The sequence below is a fragment of the Anomaloglossus baeobatrachus genome, chromosome 4 (genome assembly GCF_048569485.1).
Source record: "Anomaloglossus baeobatrachus isolate aAnoBae1 chromosome 4, aAnoBae1.hap1, whole genome shotgun sequence".
NCBI lineage: Eukaryota > Metazoa > Chordata > Amphibia > Anura > Aromobatidae > Anomaloglossus > Anomaloglossus baeobatrachus.
Window position 1 is genome coordinate 632,206,460 of NC_134356.1, and position 23,034 is coordinate 632,229,493.

Here is a 23,034-nt window from a genome sequence, read left to right on the forward strand (position 1 = left end):
ACAGTCAGGTTCAGGGCCGCAGAATTCAGATGGAAAAACGGCCCTTGAGACAGCAAGTCTGGACGGTCTGGCAGTGCCCACGGTTGGCCTACCGTGAGGTGCCACAGATCCGGGTACCACGACCTCCGTGGCCAGTCTGGAGCGACGAGAATGGCGCGGCGGCAGTCGGACCTGATTTTGCGGAGCACTCTGGGCAACAATGCCAGAGGTGGGAACACATAAGGTAGATGGAATTGCGACCAATCTTGAACTAAGGCGTCTGCCGCCAGAGCTCGGTGATCGTGAGACCGTGCCATGAAAACCGGGACCTTGTTGTTGTGCCGTGACGCCATCAGGTCGACGTCCGGCATCCCCCAGCGGCGACAGATCTCCTGAAACACTTCCAGGTGAAGGGACCATTCCCCTGCGTTCATCCCCTGGCGACTGAGGAAGTCTGCTTCCCAGTTTTCCACGCCTGGTATGTGAACTGCGGATATGGTGGATGCCGTGTCTTCCACCCACGTCAGAATCCGCCTGACTTCCTGGAAGGCTTGCCGACTGCGTGTACCCCCTTGGTGGTTGATGTATGCCACCGCTGTGGAGTTGTCCGACTGAATTCGGATCTGCTTGCCTTCCAGCCACTGTTGGAAGGCTTGTAGGGCAAGATAGACTGCTCTGATTTCCAGAACATTGATCTGAAGGGTGGACTCTTTCCGAGTCCACGTACCCTGAGCCCTGTGGTGAAGAAACACTGCTCCCCACCCCGATAGGCTCGCATCTGTCGTGACCACCGCCCAGGATGGGGGTAGGAACGACTTTCCTTTTGACAATGAGGTGGGAAGAAGCCACCACCGGAGAGTGTCCTTGGCTGTCTGAGAAAGGGAGACATCCCTGTCGAGGGACGTCGACTTCCCGTCCCATTGGCGGAGAATGTCCCATTGTAGTGGACGCAGATGAAACTGCGCGAAAGGGACTACTTCTATTGCTGCTACCATCTTTCCTAGGAAGTGCATGAGGCGCCTCAAGGGGTGCGACTGGTCCTGAAGGAGAGATTGCACCCCTGTCTGAAGCGAGCACGGTTTGTCCCGTGGAAGTTTCACTATCGCTGAGAGAGTATGAAACTCCATGCCAAGATATGTTAGTGATTGGGTCGGGGTTAGATTTGACTTTGAAAAGTTGATAATCCACCCGAAACTCTGGAGAGTCTTCAGTGCCACGTTTAGGCTGTGTTGGCATGCCTCTTGAGAGGGTGCCTTGATAAGTAGATCGTCCAAATACGGGATCACAGAGTGACCTTGCGAGTGCAGGACTGCTACTACTGCTGCCATGACCTTGGTGAAGACCCGAGGGGCTGTCGCCAGCCCGAAAGGTAGAGCTACGAACTGCAGGTGTTCGCTTCCTATAACGAAGCGTAGAAAACGCTGATGCTCTGGCGCAATCGGCACGTGGAGATAAGCATCCTTGATGTCTATTGATGCTAGGAAATCTCCTTGAGACATTGAGGCGATAACGGAGCGGAGAGATTCCATCCGGAACCTCCTGGTTTTTACGTGTTTGTTGAGCAGCTTTAGATCCAGGACGGGACGGAACGACCCGTCCTTCTTTGGCACCACAAACAAATTGGAGTAAAAACCGTGACCTTGTTCCTGAAGAGGAACGGAAGTCACCACTCCTTCCGCCTTTAGAGCGGACACCGCTTGCAGCAGAGCATCGGCTCGGTCGGGCGGTGGAGAAGTTCTGAAGAAGCGAGTTGGAGGACGAGAGCTGAACTCTATCCTGTACCCGTGAGACAGAATGTCTCTCACCCAACGGTCTTTGACCTGTGACAGCCAAATGTCGCCAAAGCGGGAGAGCCTGCCACCGACCGAGGATGCGGAGAGAGGAGGCTGAAAGTCATGAGGAAGCCGTCTTGGTAACGGTTCTTCCGGCTGTCTTTTTTGGGCGTGATTGAGTCCGCCAAGAATCTGAGCCCCTCTGATCCTTTTGAGTCCTTTTGGACGAAGAGAATTGGGACCTGCCTGAGCCTCGAAAGGGCCGAAAACCAGACTGTCCCCTCCTCTGTTGGGGTTTGTTTTGTCTGGGTTGAGGTAAGGATGAATCCTTACCCTTGGAATGTTTAATGATTTCATCCAAACGCTCACCAAACAATCGGTCACGAGAAAAAGGCAAACTGGTTAAGCACTTCTTGGAAGCAGAATCTGCCTTCCATTCTCTCAACCACAGGGCTCTGCGTAAAACCACGGAGTTGGCTGACGCCACCGCCGTACGGCTCGTAGAGTCTAGGACAGCATTAATCGCGTAAGACGCGAATGCAGACATTTGAGAGGTCAATGGTGCCACCTGCGGAGCAGATGTACGTGTGACCGTGTCGACCTGTGTAAGCCCAGCTGAAATAGCTTGGAGTGCCCATACGGCTGCGAATGCTGGCGCCAACGACGCTCCAATAGCTTCATAGATGGATTTCAACCAGAGCTCCATCTGTCTGTCAGTGGCATCTTTAAGTGCCGCCCCATCTTCTACTGCAACTAAAGATCTAGCTGCAAGCCTGGAGATTGGAGGGTCCACCTTGGGACACTGTGTCCAGCCCTTGACCACGTCAGGGGGAAAAGGATAGCGTGTATCTTTAAGCCGTTTGGAGAAACGCTTATCTGGATAAGCGTGGTGTTTCTGGATTGCGTCTCTAAAGTCAGAGTGGTCCAGACAAGTGCTTAATTTACGCTTGGGATACCTGAAATGGAATTTCTCCTGCTGTGAAGCTGACTCCTCCGCAGGAGGAGCTGGTGGAGAAATATCTAACATCTTATTGATGGACGCTATAAGATCATTCACTATGGTGTCACCATCAGGTGTATCCAGATTGAGAGCGGCCCCAGGATCAGAATCCTGATCAGTTACATCCGCCTCATCACCCATAGAGTCGTCCCGCTGGGACCCTGACCAATGTGAGGAAGTTGAGGGCCGCTCATAGCGAGCCCGCTTAGGTTGTCTGGGACTGTCGTCCGAGTCAGAGCCGTCACCCTGGGGTGCGTGTGACACCCCCGGAGCTTGGAAGTATTCCAGCTGAGGGGGACTAGGGGGCAATGATTCAACAGTGCCCATGGTCTGAGTTACTGGTCTAGACTGCAATGTTTCAAGAATTTTAGACATAGTCATAGACAATCTGTCAGCAAAAGCTGCAAACTCCGTCCCTGTCACCTGGACAGCATTCACAGGTGGTTCTCCGTGGGTCACCTCTAGCAGAGGCCCCGGCCGAGCAATTGCCACAGGGGCCGAGCACTGCACACAATGGGGGTCAGTGGAACCTGCCGGTAGAGCAGCCCCACATGCGGTACAAGCAGCATATAAAGTCTGTGCCTTGGCACCCTTGTTTTTTGCGGACGACATGCTGTTGTCTCCTTGAGTAATCTAGGAGGGTATATAGCAGAGAATCACCAGCGACCGTACAGTGCAATGTATTGCAAGCACAAAATACAAAGTACACTACGGCACAAGTGGGGGTGAGCCCTTGAGGGCTGCTTACCGCCCGCTGAAAAGCGGGTGTGAGGTCGTAGAATCCCGTGTCTGGGTCTCCCCGTCTCCCCTCTGCAGCTCAGCGTGCAGACAGGAATGGCTGCCGGCGTTCTGTGAAGAGGGGCGGACTGTGGGCGTGCCACAAACAAAAGTGTGGGAAACTGCGTCTCACTGTGCCTAGTGTGAGGGCTGGAGTATGTAAAGCAGACTCCAGCCCTCAGCGCTGATGGTCTGTACAGCGTCCCGCCCTCCCCCTGACTGGCAGGTCTGGGGGCGGGAACGAACCGAACTAGGCCGCAAAAGCCGGGGACTGTAGTAATAAGCGCGGCCGTCATATATGCACGGCCAGCGCGGAAGTCCCCGGCGCACCACAAATCCAAGCCGCGTCGCAGTGAACACTGACCCCAGCGGCCGGCTCGGCCGTTCGTACTAAGTCTACTCACTCAGCGGAGCTGTAGTGAGGAATGGCACAAGCGCAGCAGCGCTGTTAACCCCGGCGCACTAACACACCCAGCAATGCTGCAGTGTGCGCGCGGTATGCACGGGGACACGGAGTACCTTGATGAAGCAGGGCCCTGCCCTGAGGAAACTCAGCTCCAAATCCAGCAGATCTTCCAGGGGCTGTGGATGGAGCACGGTCTCTGTGCCTGGAGACCGGTAAAGTCCCACTTCACCCAGAGCCCTAATGGGGATGGGGAAGGAATCAGCATGTGGGCTCCAGCCTCCGTACCCGCAATGGGTACCTCAACCTTAACAAACACCGCCGACAGAAAGTGGGGTGAGAAGGGAGCATGCTGGGGGCCCTAGTATGGGCCCTCTTTTCTTCCATCCGACATAGTCAGCAGCTGCTGCTGACTAAACAGTGGAGCTATGCGTGGATGTCTGACCTCCTTCGCACAAAGCATAAAACTGAGGAACCCGTGATCCCACGGGGGGGTGTATAGCCAGAAGGGGAGGGGCCTTACACTTTTAAGTGTAATACTTTGTGTGGCCTCCGGAGGCAGTAGCTATACACCCAATTGTCTGGGTCTCCCAATTAGGAGCGACAAAGAAAGGTAGAATAACCACATCAATGTCAAAGACCGCTTCTAATAGAAATTCTGTCCCCTTAATTAATGTGCAAACTTACTATGTGTTTGGTATCTGCCGGATCATGCCGTCCTACACGTGTTTCGTGTCCACTTCCTCAGGAGGCACCACTTAAGCATTGATATATTGTGCTGTGGATCATTGGAACTAGCTATCCTGGTTTATTGAATTTACATATTTTGGATAAATAGTTATTTCTGAATTTTTAATGATTAAATTATCGTATTTTTCGCTTTATAAGACGCACTCTTGTTCCCCCAAATTTTGGGGGAAAGTAGGGGGTGCGTCTTATAAGCCGAATATACGGGTGTGTGTGTGTATATATACATATATATACACATATACATACATACATATACATACATATACATATATGCACATACATATATACATATATATATATATATATATACACACACATATATATATATATACATATACATATATATATATATACACACATATATACATATATACATATACATATATACATACACACACACACACACACACACACACACACACACACACACACACACACACACACACACACACTGCAGGGTCCGCTCTGGAGCGCTGCTGGGGGCAGGTGAACGCTGCGGGCGGCATCGTTAGATCTCCTGCTCCCACTCATATAATATGCACAGCCGCTGTCCATCACCATGGTGCTGAATCCGCACCGCAGTGACGGGCTGGGGGAGCGGTGCATATTATATGAGCCTGCGCCCCCCTGTGATGGCACATGCCCCCCCTGTGTTAGATATGGCCCCCATGCTGCTGCTCATCCTAAAATAAAAAAGCTTTACTTACCCCCTCCAGCGTTTCTCCCCGGTGTCTCTGCTTCCACTGTGATCAGGCACGCAGAGATGAAGTCACTCTGCTGTGCCAATCACATGACCGGCACCAAGAACCAGGAAGTGGAGGAACAGAAGCACAGAGGGAGACAGGAGGAGATCAGCGCTGGAGGAGGTAAGGAAAGTGTTTTATTTTACTATGGGCAGCAGCATGGGGGCGATATCTAACACAGGGGAACGTGTGCAATCCATAGGGGGCCATAGGCAGCACAGGGGAATGTGTGCAACCCATAAGGGGCCATAGGCAGCAAAGGGGAACGTGTGCAATCCATAGGGGGCCATAGGCAGCACAGGGGAACGTATGCAATCCATAGGGGGCCATAGGCAGCACAGGGGAATGTATGCAATCCATAGGGGGCGATATCTAACACAGGGAAACGTGTGCAATCTATAGGGGGCCATAGGCAGCACAGGGGAATGTGTGCAACCCATAGGGGGCCATAGGCAGCACAGGGGAACGTATGCAATCCATAGGGGGCGATATCTAACACAGGGGAACGTATGCAATCCATAGGGGGCCATAGGCAGCACAGGGGAAGGTATGCAATCCATAGGGGGCGATATCTAACACAGGGAAACGTGTGCAATCCATAGGGGGCCATAGGCAGCACAGGGGAATGTGTGCAACCCATAGGGGGCCATAGGCAGCACAGGGGAACGTATGCAATCCATAGGGGGCGATATCTAACACAGGGGAACGTGTGCAATCCATAGGGGGCCATACGCAGCACAGGGGAACGTATGCAATCCATAGGGGGCCATAGGCAGCACAGGGGAACGTATGCAATCCATAGGGGGCCATACGCAGCACAGGAGAATGTATGCAATCCATAGGGGGCCATAGGCAGCAAAGGGGAATGTGTGCAATCCATAGGGGGCCATAGGCAGCACAGGGGACTGTGTACAATCCATAAGGGGCCATAGGCAGCACAGGGGAACGTATGCAATCCATAGGGGGCCATAGGCAGCACAGGGGAACGTGTGCAATCCATAGGGGGCCATAGGCAGCACAGGGGAACGTGTGCAATCCATAGGGGGCCATAGGCAGCACAGGGGAACGTGTGCAATCCATAGGGGGCCATAGGCAGCACAGGGGAACGTGTGCAATCCATAGGGGGCCATAGGCAGCACAGGGGAACTTGTGCCAGCACAAAGGGGCTATATTCAATATAAGGGGGCCATATCCAGATTAAGGGGGCTAATTTTAGGATGGGGGGCTATGAGGGACATATACCCTATATGATTTGTTAGACGGACACTGGCATTATAAAGTGGACCCCATTTACCATTAAAAAAAAATTCTCTTTTCCTTCACCAAATTTGGGGGTGCGTCTTATAATCAGGTGAGTCTTATAAAGCGAAAAATACGGTAATAAATTCTTGTGCTTTTATACTCCTGTGGAAATTTATTTTCTGGTTGGTTATGGTCCATATAAAGCTCTGAAATGATGTGTCATTGCAGAATCAGCAGCTGCATGGAGATTTTGTGGCTGCTGGAGCGGGGCGATAACTAGACTGCCTATACAGAAGACAGAGATAGTTCATAACCAACTCTGCCTTTCCAATCGCTGAACTGAAGGAAAGCTGTATATATAGACTTCCCCTTCATTCTCAGCAATCATGATTCACCAGGGGAAGCAGAAGATACCGGGTCCTAACACAACCAGATCTACTCTGCGGAGGAGACTGGAGGCTACATTTGCCATGTAACCCGGGATAATATAACAGCCCCAGTTACAGGGAAAATCAGCAATAATAAAATGTATTTAAATGTTGAAATGCCCCCAAAAGGTCTCTTATGACCATGCAGGGGCAGAATATGTGAAATAAATGGGGGGAAAAAAATAAAATAAATATGAGGATGCTAAAAAATTGCATATATTACAGGAAAAAAAAAAGAAACTGATACAAAACATGTAATATAGTTTTAAAAAGTTTTGTAAACTTCCACAAATGACCATAAGGGGGGCAGAGGTGATTTTGAGCTTTTAAAGCCGTCCTCTTGCACCTTTTTAGTGTAGCCCCTCTTCATTATTGCCCTACAGACAGCGACCGGTGACTGAGGTCCTTACCAGTAACATAAGTGACTCTGTAGTGCAAATAGATATTCGTTGAAGCTCTCGATCGGCTTCTCCTGGAGAACATAGTCGAATCGCTGACCGCCATTTAACATCCCCACATCGAGCTGTACCGGCTCCTCCTTCACAATAATGTCATCTGACGTTACAGCTGGAAAAATAAAAATCTAATCAGCATCACAAAGTGAATTCTTTATTCCTCGCTGCAAAATCAAATGGCGCATTAAAAGGGAAAATCTGTGGCAAACACCATCTGGGTGGGCGGGATCAGTGGGGGCCTGTTATTTGGGACAATAACAATTCCTTGATTAATCATTGAGACAAAAAATACATTTTAGGCAGATTTCACTTCTATACGTGAATGTCTAACGTTTGTTTGTGCGGATTCATTTGGACCTGAGCTCAGAATTCCTGAAACATAGATCATCATACACAGATGTGATGTCACAGGTGTGTCACACATGACAGACAGTCCTGTAGTTTCAGGCTGTAGAAGGTCGCGTTGTTTGGCTACACAAGGTGCTCTCTGACGTTCCCTTTTTTTCTGCTTGACATTTATCCCCTTCTCTTTTTTTTTTTAAATTCTTTTATTTATAAATGTAATCCTTTAACAGTACACGTAACAGTTCTTAAGATCAAATGGACCTTTGTAAGATACATTCAACACACCAAAAAATAGGACATAAGGCACACTTTACATTTTTACATTGTGACAGAAAATGTTCCCGCAAATGCCCCCTTTCAGGTGTATAGACATTCAAGGTTCCATCTAGCTTTTTCAAAGAATAAATTCACATTTAACAGGTAACATACGTAACTCACCAAGAATAGTAAGAAGCGAAAGAGGAAAAGACCAGAAAGAAAGCAAGAGAAATAAAACAAAGAATAGAAAAGAGTGAGAAACTGGGGAAAAGGAGGAGGGTGGTGGGGGGGGAGGGCTGGGAGGTGGAGGGGCCAGGTGAGGGTAAGAAGGGGTGGGGGGGGGGGCTGGGAGGTGAAGGGGCCAGGTGAGGGTAAGAAGGGGTGGTGGGGGGGCTGGGAGGTGGAGGGACCAGGTGAGGGTAACAAGGGGTGGGGGGGGGGGGTCTGGGGATCCGCTTATGTACTACCTTCTGTGGTTCCCTCAGCCGCCTCAACACTGCCCACCAGAGCACCATAGTCCTCCGAATGCTGGAAGTCCATCCACTCCCTCCACGTGGCCCAAAATTTCTCATATGAGTTGTGTAATGATGAAGTTAGATCCTCCATATACATGAGGTCATTGACCTTATTGATCCATTGAACCAGCGAGGGGGGTGCTGTGCTCCTCCATCTCTCTGGGATGCACACTCTCGCCGCCATGATGAGGAATTTCCTCAGAGATTTTTTGTATATTTTTTCAGAAGTCCCGCAGTGATGTAACAGGGCGGCAGCAGGTCCCAATTCCTCCTCTCCACCCGTCACCCGTGAAATGATATCAGACACTCCCCTCCAGAAGGGCCGGATCGCCTCACATTCCCAGAACACGTGTAGAATGTTGCCCTCTGCTGTGCCACACCGCCAGCACATGGGATCAACCGTTGGGAACATCGCATGTAACCTCGAAGGTACTCTGTACCATCTGGTTAGCAGCTTGTAGCTAGCCTCTTGAAACCTGGAGCTGATGGAGGATGTGTGCGCCAATCTGAAGACCCTTTCCCACTGTGTTGGTGTCAGCTGGATTCCCAGATCCCGTTCCCACTGTGAAGCAAAAGGGGGGATTTGTTGGTCCGGGGGCGAAGATAAGAGCGAATATACTGCCGAAAGAGAATGCCGTATCGTGCCTGGTCCCATACATATTTGTTCAAACTGTGTCTTGGGTCGCTGAAAGAGGGATCTGGCTGGAAGGCTACTGAAAAAGTGTGCCAGTTGCAAGCATCTCCAATGACCAAGTGAGCTGGGATCCTGTTTAGCTGCCAATCCCTCTACCGACGGCCAGGTGTCCCGGTTTCCAAAGTCCTCTACCCGATCCACCCCGCCCCGAACCCAAGACTGAAAAACTGGATCCGCTCTGCCTGGCTCAAAGGCAGGATGGCTCAGGATTGGCGTCAAGCTCGATTGCCTGGGTAACATTTCTGATTGCACCTTCCCCGTATTACAGTATTTCACAGTTGACCCGATAGTTGGATGTGTTTTCAAGCTTGCAGGGACCTCCGAGAGCACCCATGGCAATTTGTTGAGGGGAATTGGGGAAAAGGACTGTTCAATTTGTATCCAAGCCTTTTGAGACCCGTTCCTGCACCAATCAATCATTCTAGTTAGATGACCTGCTAAATGATACCTTCTCATGTCTGGCAGCCCAATCCCCCCGCTACACTTGGTCCTGTGCAAAATAGCTCTTTTTATTCGTACCGATTTACCTGCCCAAATGAAGGAGGACTGAATGGACTCCAGAGATTTGAAAAATCCTGAGGGTATTTTGATTGGGAGCGCCTGCAGTAGATATAGAATTCTAGGTAAGATATTCATTTTGTAAATCTGGCTTCTGCCAAACCAAGAGAATAATGATTTCCCCCATCTGTCACAGTCCAGCCTAATGGAAGACAGCAGAGACGGGAAATTCTGAGAGTAGAGCAGACCGAGATCCCCAGTCAGCCGTATCCCCAGGTAATTTAGAGATTGGGATGCCCATCGGAACTTAAACGATCCCTTCAACTCTTCCACCTCTTTGGATGAGAGATTTATGTTAAGGGCCTCAGATTTCGTGAAATTTATCTTGAAATTTGATAAACTGGAGTATCTCCGGAATTCCCTCATTAAGTTGGGCAGGGAGATCTTGGGGGCTGAAACGAAAAACAGGAGATCGTCCGCATATGCAGCTACTTTGTGCGTAACATGGCCCACCCCAATACCCGCAATATCTGAGTTGGCTCGTACGTGTCTGAGGAAGGGTTCTAGCGTCAAGATGAAGATTAAGGGAGACAGCGGACATCCCTGACGGGTGCCATTAGATATTTTAAATGGGTCCGACAGAATCCCATTCACTCGGACTCTCGCCGAGGGTACCGAGTATAAAGACATGATCCAACCCATCAATCCACTTCCCAACCCCAGACACCCGAGCGTGGCTTCCATAAAGGTCCAATCCACTCTATCAAAAGCCTTTTCGGCATCAGTTGACAGCAGGATAGAGGGTAGACCCCCACTTTTAGCTTTATATATCAAATTAATGGCCTTAACTGTATTATCACGTGCCTCACGACCCGCCATAAACCCTGCCTGATCTGGGTGGATTATTTGAGAGATCAGAGGTGCCAGCCTGCTTGCAAGGATTTTAGCAAATAATTTTGTATCCACATTCAACAGGGATATCGGGCGATAGCTAGCACATTGTGTTGGGTCTTTCCCCATCTTAGGTATTACCGTGATGTGTGCTCTCAATGAATCTGCATTGGGAGTTGAGCCCTCTGAAGCCCTAGAATTAAAGGCTGACAGGAGGTGTGGGGATATAATCTCCTTAAGTTTTTTGTAGTATACGAGGGGGAGTCCATCAGGCCCAGGTGCCTTTCCCAATTTGGATGACCCTATTGCGTCCACCAGCTCTTGATTTGAAATTGGAGTTTCCAATGCGGCTATCTCGGAGTCTGTCAACCGCGGCATTTTTGCTTCTCTGATGTACTCTGAAATTTTACTTTTAATAGATGATTTTGACAAAGTGGGGTCATGTGTCTCTAAATTATATAAGGATGCATAGAATTTTTGGAACGTCTCCGCAATTTCTGCCGAAGAATGTAATATTGATCCCTGAGGGTGTGTAGGGGAAATTTTTGATATAAAGGTTGTCGCCTGTTGTTGTCTGAGTGCTCTCGCTAATGTCTTGCTACACTTGTTCCCGTATTCATAAAAATGTCTACGGCATCTATTGAGGACCCCTTTTGCCTTGCTGTTGAGTAGTTTTCGTAGCTCGTCCCGGACTTTGAATAAGGCTCCTCCCACCTCTGCCGAGGGCATCTGCTTATGTTGTGTCTCCAGATCTCTCAGCTGTGTTAGCAGTCTGTTGACTTCTAGTTCCCTTTCCCTCTTTCTTCTTGCCCCTTGCTGTATGAGAACCCCTCGAATAACACATTTGTGGGCCTCCCAGACCGTCGTTGGTGATGTATCCCCACCCGCGTTCAACGTAAAGTATTCAGTCAGGGAGTTCTGTACTGACTGAAGGCTTTCAGGGTCCTCCAGTAGGGAAGTGTTCAGTCTCCATTGCCACTGCTGTGGAAACGGAGACTGTAGCACCATAGACACAGTGCAAAGTGCATGGTCAGAGAATGTTATGCTATCTATCTGGGCTTTGGAGATCCTTTCGAGGTCTTTATGTTTTACAAAAAAGTAGTCCAATCTGGAGTATACTCCATGTGCATTTGAATAGAAAGAGTAGTCCCTGTCAGACGGGTGTAACAATCTCCATGTGTCAACGAGCTGCTGCTCATGTAATAAGTACCGCAGCCTGCGGAGGGCTGATGTAGGATGTGCAGAGGCCCCCGAGGAGGTGTCCTGAGCTGGGTTTAGAGCGATATTGAAATCCCCCCCCATAATGAGTGTCCCCTCCACGAAATCCTCCATAGTTTCAACAAATCCGGCCAGGGTATCAATTTGCCCCACATTGGGGAGATATATAGAAGCTAATGTGTAAATATGCGTAGCGATCCTGCCCTTCACCAACAATAGCCGTCCCCTGTCATCACTGCGAGAGTCCATGAATTCCCAAGGGATGGAGCGCGAGACAAGAATACTAGTACCTCGGGACTTCGGGTCCGGCGAGAAGCTATGATACGCCTCAGGGAACCAGCGTGATGTCAATTTAAACGGTTTATGTTTGCACAGATGCGTTTCTTGCAAGAATGCAATTTGGACCCCCATTTTTTTTAACGTATTTGCCAGGATAGACCTCTTACCCGGGCTATGTAAACCTTTCACATTCAATGTCCCACATTTCACCTCCGAGTTCCCTGGTTTATGCATGTTGGGTCAGGAACAGTGTTGAACCCCCTACAAAACACTGACCGGATACGGGAAAGTGGGGTAAGGATCGGGTGGGGGGGGGGGGGGGATCAAGAATCAGGTAGAAAAAAGAACTAGCAGCAGAGAAGAAAGAGCAGAGAGAGAGAAAAAAAAAAAAGCGAGAAGTAGAACAGTAACAGCTGGCCTAAAGGAATGGCCAGTAAGTTTCACACAATAAAACTATGCAGTCTCTGAAGAACTTAGAGACCTGGTGCTCTCCAGATGGGAGAACCGCCCTTGGGGTGCGTGGAAGGCCAAGGGCAAAAGCTAAACAAGCTCGAGGCAGAAATGACAATATTATAGTGAACTGAAAACCCACGTCTCACCCCCCCCCGTTACACGACAGGGCAGTGAGAGGCACATTTCTTAGAAGAACAACACGTTTATCAGACTATCCATCAACATTATCAATTGAAGGGTCCATGTGAGACCCCCTTAGGGGGAGAGAGAGACAAAATCCCTTTCTCTTTAGGATCCTGCGGAGTTCCTCACCTTTTCAGCTTTTAATTTTCAGCACTTCCCTTGCTGTTTTATATACTCTCATTCCCCCTTACTTTGTGGTGGTGATAGGTTTAAATGCCCTGTACAAATCTTCAGTGCAAGCAATCGGCTTGTAGTCATCTGGAGAAACCTTTTCCATCTGGAGTTTAGTTTTTTGTTTACTTTCCCCCGTATTTTCTGTGTCTTCTTTAGAGCTTAGTGGGGTTGACTAAGCCTTCATCCCATCCATTTTCTACCTAGGGCCTATTTTAGGGTCAGCCAAAGTCAGGTATCCAGTTCGGCGCATAGGTGCGGAACCTATCTAGAGTGATGAGGAAAGCCAGGGCCTAGTGGGAGCTTTGGTCAGGGGTCACCATTTCCCCCTTCCTTAGTCATAGGGTTTACCTTCCCTTTCGTCATTCGCTTGGCAGTTCCCCGTACCTAGCCTGACACCAGCCACCACCAGAGGGAGCTATTTAGCGGCATATGCAGAAAGCTAGCATGAGCTCTCTAGCGATGGCTACAGGTAGAGAATATATATATACATTCTTCTATCTGGAACACACCTTTAAGACGTTAATATGATCGTCTACCCCTGAAGTGTTATTCCCCAAAAAGATCAGGTTGTTCCCTAGCCAGAAAATAGAGAACAATTTGTTGATCACTGGGGGCAATGACTGCTGAGACCCCAGTGATTCCAAGATTGGGAATGTGGAACCCATAGGATAGGATTTAGCAGCTCCTTCCTAAAAGGAGCAGAGGTGCACATGCTCGACCTCCGCTCCATTCAATGACTATGGACCTGACAGATAATAGATGAATACGTGCTTGTCAGTCCTATAGACAATGAATGGAGTATATCCTATGGATAAGAAAACTTGATTTTTTTTTTACCCATTTATGCTATTTATTGAAGAAAAAAAAATAAAGAACAGTCTACATGTGGGCGGTTTGGTCATCTGCCCCTCGGCAATACATGTGTACAGTGTCATTTACCAGGCGCAGCTTCTGGGACAGGTGCAAGTTCAGAAACCGGTAACTCAGCAGCTTCTACAGTTGGCGGTGGTAATGTAGGCACAGGGGGCCGGGTAAATGTCTGCCAGGCCACCCGAAGAGATCCCAAAATGTCTGTACCCATCCGCGTTAGTCCTTCTTTCAGTTCTGTAAAAAAATAAATAAATAAATAGATTATACACTGAAAACATGGATCCCTTAAAGGGAATCTATCACCAGAATCTCACCCCCAAAAATATATAATCATATGTGCATGTAGGCTTTTCAAAGATAATTCCAACAATACCTTTACATGGTCTGTCTTGTTCCTCCAGTAATGAAAAGAAGGGAATTTTGTTTACTTACCGTAAATTCCTTTTCTTCTAGCTCCTATTGGGAGACCCAGACAATTGGGTGTATAGCTTCTGCCTCCGGAGGCCACACAAAGTATTACACTTTAAAAAGTGTAACCCCTCCCCTCTGTCTATACACCCTCCCGTGCATCACGGGCTCCTCAGTTTTGGTGCCAAAGCAGGAAGGAGGAAACTTATAAATTGGTCTAAGGTAAATTCAATCCGAAGGATGTTCAGAGAACTGAAACCATGACCCAAAAGAACAATTCAACATGAACAACATGTGTACACAAAAGAACAACAGCCCGAAGGGAACAGGGGCGGGTGCTGGGTCTCCCAATAGGAGCTAGAAGAAAAGGAATTTACGGTAAGTAAACAAAATTCCCTTCTTCTTTTTCGCTCCATTGGGAGACCCAGACAATTGGGATGTCCAAAAGCAATCCCTGGGTGGGTAAAAGAATACCTCGATAAAAAGAGCCGAAAAACGGCCCCCTCTTACAGGTGGGCAACTGCCGCCTGAAGGAGTCGCCTACCTAGGCTGGCATCTGCCGAATCATCGGCATGCACCTGATAGTGTTTCGTGAAAGTGTGCAGACTCGACCAGGTAGCCGCCTGACACACCTGCTGAGCCGTAGCCTGGTGTCGCAATGCCCAGGACACAGACGGCTCTGGTAGAATGGGCTTTCAGCCCTGCAGGAATCGGAAGCCCAAAAGAACGGTAGGCTTCAAGAATCGGTTCCTTGATCCACCGAGCCAAGGTTGACTTGAAAACCTGAAATCCCTTACTCTGGCCCGCGATAAAGACAAGAGCGCATCGGGCCGGCGCAGGGGCGCCGTGCGAGAAATGTAGAGCCGGAGTGCTCTCACCAGATCTAATAAATGCAAATCCTTTTCACATTGGTGAACTGGATGCGGACCCAAAGAGAGTAAGAAGATATCCTGATTGAGATGAAACGGGGATACCTTAGGGAGAAAGTCCGGGACCGGACGTAGAACCACCTTATCCTGGTGAGACACCAGGAAGGGGCTTTGCCTGACAGCGCTGCTAGCTCAGACACTCTTTTGAGTGATGTGACTGCCACTAGGAAGGCTACCTTTTGCGAAAGGCGAGATAGAGAGATCCCGCATCGGCTCGAAAAGTGACTTCTGAAGAGTCGTCAGCACCCTGATAAGATCCGAGGGTGCTAATGGACGCTTGTAAGGTGGGACTATGTGGCCAACCCCCTGCAGGAACGTGCGGACCTGCGGAAGCCTGGCTAGACGCTTTTGAAAAAACACGGAAAGCGCCAATACTTGTCCCTTGAGAGAGCCGAGAGACAAGCCCTTGTCCATTCCGGATTGAAGGAAAGAAGAAAAGTGGGCAAGGCAAACGGCCAGGGAGTAAACCCTGAGTCAGAGCACCAGGATAAGAAGATCCTCCAAGTCCTGTGATAGATCTTGGCGGACGTTGGTTTCCTGGCCTGTCTCATGATGGCAATGACGTCTGGAGATGTCCCTGATGACGCTAGGAGCCAGGACTCAATGGCCACACAGTCAGGTTTAGGGCCGCAGAATTCAGAAGGAAAAATGGCCCTTGAGACAGCAAGTCTGGTCGGTCTGGGAGTGCCCACAGTTGACCCACCGTGAGGAGCCACAGATCCGGGTACCACGATCACCTCGGTCAGTCTGGGCGACGAGGATGGCGCGGCGACAGTCTGACCTGATCTTGCGTAACACTCTGGGCAGTAGTGCCAGAGGAGGAAATACATAAGGCAGTCGAAACTGCGACCAGTCCTGAAGTAGCGCGTCTGCCGCTAGAGCTCTGTGATCCTTGGACCGAGCCATGTATGCCGGGACTTTGTTGTTGTGCCGAGACGCCATTAGATCGACGTCCGGCGTTCCCCAGAGGCAACAGATCTCTAGAAACACGTCCGGGTGAAGAGACCATTCCCCTGCGTCCATGCCCTGGCGACTGAGAAAATCTGCTTCCCAGTTTTCTACGCCCGGGATGTGAACTGCGGAGATGGTGTAGGCTGTGGCTTCCGCCCACAGCAGAATCCGCCGAACTTCTCGGAAGGCTTGACGACTGCGTGTGCCGCCCTGGTGGTTGATGTACGCAACCGCCGTGGCGATGTCCGACTGAATTCGGATCTGCCTGCCCTCCAGCCACCGCTGGAACGCCTTTAGGGCTAGATACACTGCCCTTATCTCCAGAACATTGATCTGAAGGGAGGACTCTTTCGGAGTCCAGGTTCTCTGAGCCGAGTGGTGGAGGAAGGCCGCTCCCCACCCTGACCGACTCGCGGCCGTCTTGACCACAGCCCCGGCTGGGGCCGGAAGGATTTTCCCTTCGCCCAGGAAGTGGAAAGAAAGAGAGACGTTCTTGTCTAGGGACGTCGACCTCCTGTCCCATTTGTGGTGTCCGATAGAAGCGGACGCAGACGAAACTGCGCAAGGGAACTGCCTCCCTTGCTGCCACCATCTTCCTTAGAAAGTGCATGAGGCGCCTCAAGGGGTGTGACTGGGCCCGAAGGAGAGAGTGCACCCCTGTCTGTAGTGAACGCTGATTATGCAGCGGAAGCTTCACTATCGCTGAGAGAGTATGAAACTCCATCCCGAGGTAAGTCAGTGATTGGGTCGGTGTCAGTTTTGACCTTAGAATTTGATGATCCACCCGAACCCCTGGAGAGACTCCAGAGCAATGGTCAGGTTGTGTTGACATGCCACCCAGGAGGGTGTCTTGACTAGAAGATCGTCTAGGTAAGTGATCACCGAGTGGCCCTGAGAGTGTAGGACCGCCACCACTGCTGCCATGACCTTGGTGAAGACCCGTGGGGCTGTTTCCATGCCGAAGGCAGTGCCCCGAACTGAAGGTGTTCGTCCCCGATGGCGAAACGCAGGAAACGTTGATGCTCTGGTGCAATCGGCACATGGAGATAAGTATCCCTGATGTCGATTGATGCTAGGAAGTCTCCTTGTGCCATCGAGGCGATGACAAAGCGGAGAGATTCCATCCGGAACCGTCAGGTTCTCACATGTCTGTTGAGCCGTGTGAAGTCCAGAACGGGGCGGAATGATCCGTCCTTTCTTGGTACCACGAACAAGTTGGAGTAAAAACCGCGACTACGTTCTTGAAGGGGAACGGGTAACGCAACTCCTCCTGCCTTCAGAGTGTTCACCGCCTGAAAACGTGCATCAGCTCGCTCGGAGGGCGGAGATGTTGTGAAGGAACGAGTCGGAGGACGAGAACTGGGCTCTATCCTGTAACCGTGAGACAGAATGTCTCTCATCCAACGGTCTTGGACATGTGGAGACCGCTCCCCTGACCTGGACCGCCATGCAGAAGAGTTTCTCTGGCTCTTCTGTGGCCTGTTGGACGATGAGATGGGGACCTAGCTGAGGGTGCTAAGGTCTCTTTGGTATGGGCTGGGTAAGCACGAGTCCATTCCTTTGGAATGCTCAATCAATTCATCCAATTGTGCGCCAAACAATCGGTCGCCAGAAAATGGCAAACCGGACAAGAGCTTCTTGGAAGCAGAGACTGCCTTCCATTCTCGTAGCCACATGGCCCTGCGGACTGCCACCGGATTGGCGGATGCTACCGCTGTACGGCAAGCCGAGTCCAGGACAGCATTCATGGCGTAGGATGAAAATACCGACGCCTGGGACGTCGAAGACGCTAATTGCGGAGCAGAGTATGACCGCATTAATCTCAGACAGAGCAGCTGAGATAGCCTGGAGTGCCCACACTGCTGCAAAGGCTGGGGCAACGGACGCGCCTATGGCTTCATAGATGGATTTCATTAGGAGCTCTATCTGCCTGTCCGTGGCATTCTTGAGCGTTGAACAGTCAGCCACTGCTACTACGGATCTAGCCGCCCATCTAGAGACTGGAGGGCCACCTTGGAACACTGAGCCCAACCCTTAACCACGTCAGAGGGGAAGGGATAACGTGTGTTATTAATGCGTTTAGTAAAACGCTTGTCCGGGAAAGCCCTGTGCGTCTGGACAGCATCTCTGAAGCATTGAGAGCCACGTCCGGACAGAGTCCTGGGCTGCGACCTCCGCCTCATCCTCTAGAGAGTCCTCAAGCTGAGACTCTTGATGAAGTCGGGGAAGATTCTAAGCAAGCCCGCTTAGCCGGTCTGGGACTGCAGTCCGTGCCGGAGTCCCCCACGTAATAACTAGAGGTCCCCCCAGGAGCCCGCTGCGTCGCGGACCGAGCGGGGCCTGTGAGCGATCCCGCAGTGCCCGGGGCCTGTGTAAGGGGCCGGTCTGGGCTGCAAGCTTCTAGTATCTTAGCAGACCATATATGTCCATAGACTGAGCCCTGGATTGTGAAAGTGACTCAGAGGGTTTTTCAGCAAAAGCTGCAACAAACTCTGTCCCTGCCGTCTGGACAGGGGACGCCGGCGGTTCTACCCGGGCCGAGTCCAACCAGTGCCCCAGGCTCCGTGGAGACCGCTCTGAGCGAGTGCCACATGGCCCGAGCAATGCTCACAGTGATCACTGAGTATGTACCACCGAACTGTGAAAATGCATACAATATTATATATATATATATATATATATATATATATATACAGTTCAGCACTCTAGGTGGCCCAGCCCGATGGGAAGAAGCCACCTGGCTTACCGACCGCTCAAGCAGTGTGTGCTGCTTAAAAACATGGCTGTCGGCGTTTACAGGGGAAGAGGGGGCCGTGGGCGGAACCCCAAAAGTGTGGGAATCTGGAGTCCCGGAGTGAAAAGTGAGGGGGGTGGAGGACAGCCAAGTGTGCTCCAGCCCTCACTGTCGGCGTCAGACCGACCGTCCCGCCCCTCCCCCTGACTGGCAGGTCCGGGGGCGAGAGTTTAAGGCACTAGGCCGCAAAAGCCGGGGGCTAAAGTTAAAAACCTCGGCCGGCCAGCAGGCGCGGTCGGCGCGGTAGTCCCGTACTACCCCCGCAGTCGTCGCCAAGTCTGAGGCCAAGGTGCTCCATGCACTGTCCCCGAGGGGACACTGAGTACCTGTGCGGGGATCTGTGCCGTAGAGTGATTAGTGAGGGGGGCGGAGGACAGCCCAGTCTGCTCAAGCCCTCACTGTCGGCGTCAGCCCGACCGTCCCGCCCTTCCCCCTGACTGGCAGGTCCGGGGGCGGGAGTTTAAGGCACTAGGCCGCAAAAGCCTGGGGCTAAAGTTGAAAACCGCGGCCGGCCAGCAGGCACGGTCGGCGCGGTAGTCCCGTACCAACCCCGCAATCGCTGCCAAGTCTAAGTCCAAGGTGCTCCATGCACCGTCCCTAAGGGGACACTGAGTACCTGTGCGGGGATCTGTGCCATAGAGTGATTAGTGAGGGGGGCGGAGGACAGCCAAGTGTGCTCCAGCCCTCACTGTCGGCGTCCGACCGACCGTCCCGCCCTACCCCCTGACTGGCAGGGCCGGGGGCGGGAGTTTAAGGCACTAGGCCGCAAAAGCCGGGGACTAAAGTTAAAACCGCGGCCGGCAAGCAGGCGCGGTCGGCGCGGTAGTCCCGGCGTCATACCAATCACTTCAGTCGCTGCAGCGTCTGAGGTCCAGGTGCTCTATGCACCGTCCCCAAGGGGACACAGAGTACCTGTAGATGCAGGGCCCTGTCCCTGATGATACTCAGTCTCCTGTCCGTCAGATTCCCTCAGGGGCTGCGGAGGGAGCCCGGTCCCAGTGCCTGGATGACCGGATAGGATCCCACTTCTCCCAGAGCCCCTAAGGGATGGGGAAGGAAAACGGCATGTGGCTCCTGCCTGTGTACCCGCAATGGGTACCTCAACCTTAACAACACCGCCGACTCAGTGGGGTGAGAAGGGAGCATGCCGGGGGCCCTGTGAGGGGCCCTCTTTTCTTCCATCCGATAAAATCAGCAGCTGCTGCTGACTAAAATGGGAGCATGAGTGCATGTGTGTCTCCTTCAACACAAAGCATAAAACTGATGAGCCCGTGATGCACGGGAGGGTGTATAGCAGAGGGGAGGGGTTACACTTTTTAAAGTGTAATACTTTGTGTGGCCTCCGGAGGCAGAAGCTATACACCCAATTGTCTGGGTCTCCCAATGGAGCGACAAAGAAATCAGCATTTGAACTAAAAATATGGTTGAACAACTATTTGTAGATTTGAAGCCTGTGTCACTCCAGCTCTATTCTCCGTTCAGCGCTGCCTCATCCTGCTTGACTGATAACTCCTTTGCCTGAAGTCACATGGCATAAAGGGCTGTCAGTCAAGCAGGCGGCGATGGCACTGGGTTGGGAATAGAGCTGGAGTGACGGAGGCTTCAGATATACCGTAGATCTTCAGTCCAGTCTTTCCCCACCCAGCTCGCATTGGAAGACAGGTCTCTCCCTATGTGTGAATCGGGGCCAGAGACAACATTGCACTAGTCATCGGAGATGCATGTGGTAGTTCCCGGACGGTTTCTCAAACTTTGCTTACTGTGAAAAGCAGCAGCGTTTCACAGTCCAGCTTATTTGGCTGTAATCATGCAGCGTGTGACTCATGTGCAGCCTGTAGCTCTGTGGATGTCATCGGGCAGCAGTAGTGTCCGAAGACATGGTGCAGCCTGAGAACCACTGTTTTCAGTCCTTCAGCTGTCTCGGTCAGCGGAACAGCCTGAGGGCTGGATCTGGCCCGCAGGCCGCACTTTGCCCAGCCCCGCTCTATGCACATTAGCCAATAAACCATCAATTATTATTTTTTCTCTCTTCAGGGAGGAAGAAGACGAACTCTGGTGTCACCTATTGGAGGTGTCTCCTCACTGGCATGCTGGAATGGTGTATCAGTCTCCGTAAGGACAATAGCTTCCAATATAGACTACGTCTTAGCCTCCCATACAGCCAGATCTCATACTTTGCACTGACGAGGGACAATCATCCCGAAACACTGTGTCTGCAAATTGAGGTTCTGATCAGTCATAAATCCTAAGTCATACAACAAAACTCGTTGGAGGGTCACGTTGACTTCTGGGATTGCTACCTCCAATAGGTGGCACCAGAGTTCGTCTTCTTCCTCCCTGAAGAGACAATTTGAATATTTCCCAGAGGAGCATTGCAGATTAAAGTCTCCTCCTCACTGGCATGCTGGAATGGTGTGTCAGTCTCCGTAAGAATAGCTTCCCCTTTAGGCTATTTTTTCTCTGTATTTGAACTGCCTGGAGTGCTGTCTAAATATATTTTGTCCTTTCTTAGATACATAACTATACAGATTTATATACAAATATCCATAAACCAAAAAAGTAGGGATTGGGAAAAAATTCCACCCTACATAGCACACTCTGAAAATCAGAAAAAAACAAGGACAAAATGGAGTAAAGTGCAAAAATGATTTTAATTTATAGTGAAGACTGGTCAGCAACACAATCCCAGGGCATGTGTAAAGGGGGTAGCAGCAAGACGGTCCCCCGATACCTGGACCCCGACGTACATTTCACGATCTATTTACAATAAGATCATTTCATCAGGGGGGAGGTCCAGGTATTCAGGGACCCTCTTGCTGCTACCCCGTTGGGCTGTGTATGGTATAATCTGATTATGGGTATGTTTTACTTTGCAATGCGATGATACCGATATACTCCATTCCTTGATGTTATAAGGGCTATGTGCAATATGTGTGTGCTTCATATACCTGCAGATTTCTTACCCATACTCTTGCACCTTTTTACAGACACTGCTAGGGCACTGTGCAACATATGTGCTTCATACATTTGTGGTTTTAACCTTGTGTTTTCCACATTGCACTTTTTATTCTAAGCAATGTGCTACCATGTACTTTGTTTATATGATTATTATTTTTCATGTAAATAATTTATATTCTATGTATTTTGGAAGAAATTGCTTGGTCTGCTCTGGTTGCGTCTATTATGTGATTATACCTCACTATAATAACGGTTTGTATTGAACTTTTATATGGTGTTATGTCTCTACATCGTACTTTACACATGCCTGGGATTGTGTTGCTGACCTCTTTTTGTGCCAGTCTTAACTATAAATTAAAATCATTTTTGCACTTTACTCCGTTTTGTCCTCCTTGTTTTTTTTTATTTTGTTTTTTTGTTTTTTTTATAACTATACAGATATGACCTCAGTTACCTAGATGCATCCTCTTCCTGCCTTTATGGTGAGGGATCAGCATTGGCTCAAACTCTTCCTCCTTCAGCACCATGGGTTCAAGCCTGTAGGCGACCGGATCAAACTGCAAATATTAAGGAACGTACAAAAATAAATTATTTACACATTTTCTAATTACTTCTATTATTCACTGATACATGGTGAATAATTTATGTAGAAACCAATCAAAATTGGATCCAGGAACCCGGCGGTCTCTACTTACTGGATGATAAATATTGAAGAAACGTTTACACGTTGGGAACTGGTACTGGGGGTCCAGCCTCTTCAATCCTCGTACGGTCAGAAACATCCCAATGGGGGAACCCCACGCAAAGAATATTTCCGGGTGGAAATTGAGCTGAGGGTAATCAATTCGGGCCTGAAAAATAGAGCACAATGGTTTCACGTGAGTTTTAAACTATTGTCCTGGATGCAGGGGTAGAATACTTGATGCCTGGTTGACTGGCAGTGGCGGAGGGAGTAGTGTGATGCATGGATGACATTGCCGGTGATTTCACAGGTACGAAGTGGTTTGCAGTTCTGCAGACTACCAACATGGATGTCCACCAGGGTCCAGCAAAACCTTTTGGTTCAA

The 23,034-nt window shown here is 50.2% G+C and overlaps 1 protein-coding gene across 3 annotated transcripts in view; it reads right to left on the reverse strand.

Annotated features, from left to right (window-relative positions):
- DDHD2 (DDHD domain containing 2) overlaps nt 1-23,034 on the reverse strand; it is a 112,391-nt gene that overhangs the window by 19,398 nt on the left and 69,959 nt on the right. For all 3 annotated transcript variants that reach the window (XM_075346382.1, XM_075346381.1, XM_075346383.1), the window contains 4 exons: nt 22,663-22,818; nt 22,422-22,524; nt 13,997-14,161; nt 7,505-7,661 (listed from right to left, as the gene is read on the reverse strand). In XM_075346382.1, the coding sequence (XP_075202497.1) occupies nt 7,505-7,661; nt 13,997-14,161; nt 22,422-22,524; nt 22,663-22,818 (581 nt within the window). The remainder of the gene's footprint in view (nt 1-7,504; nt 7,662-13,996; nt 14,162-22,421; nt 22,525-22,662; nt 22,819-23,034) is intronic.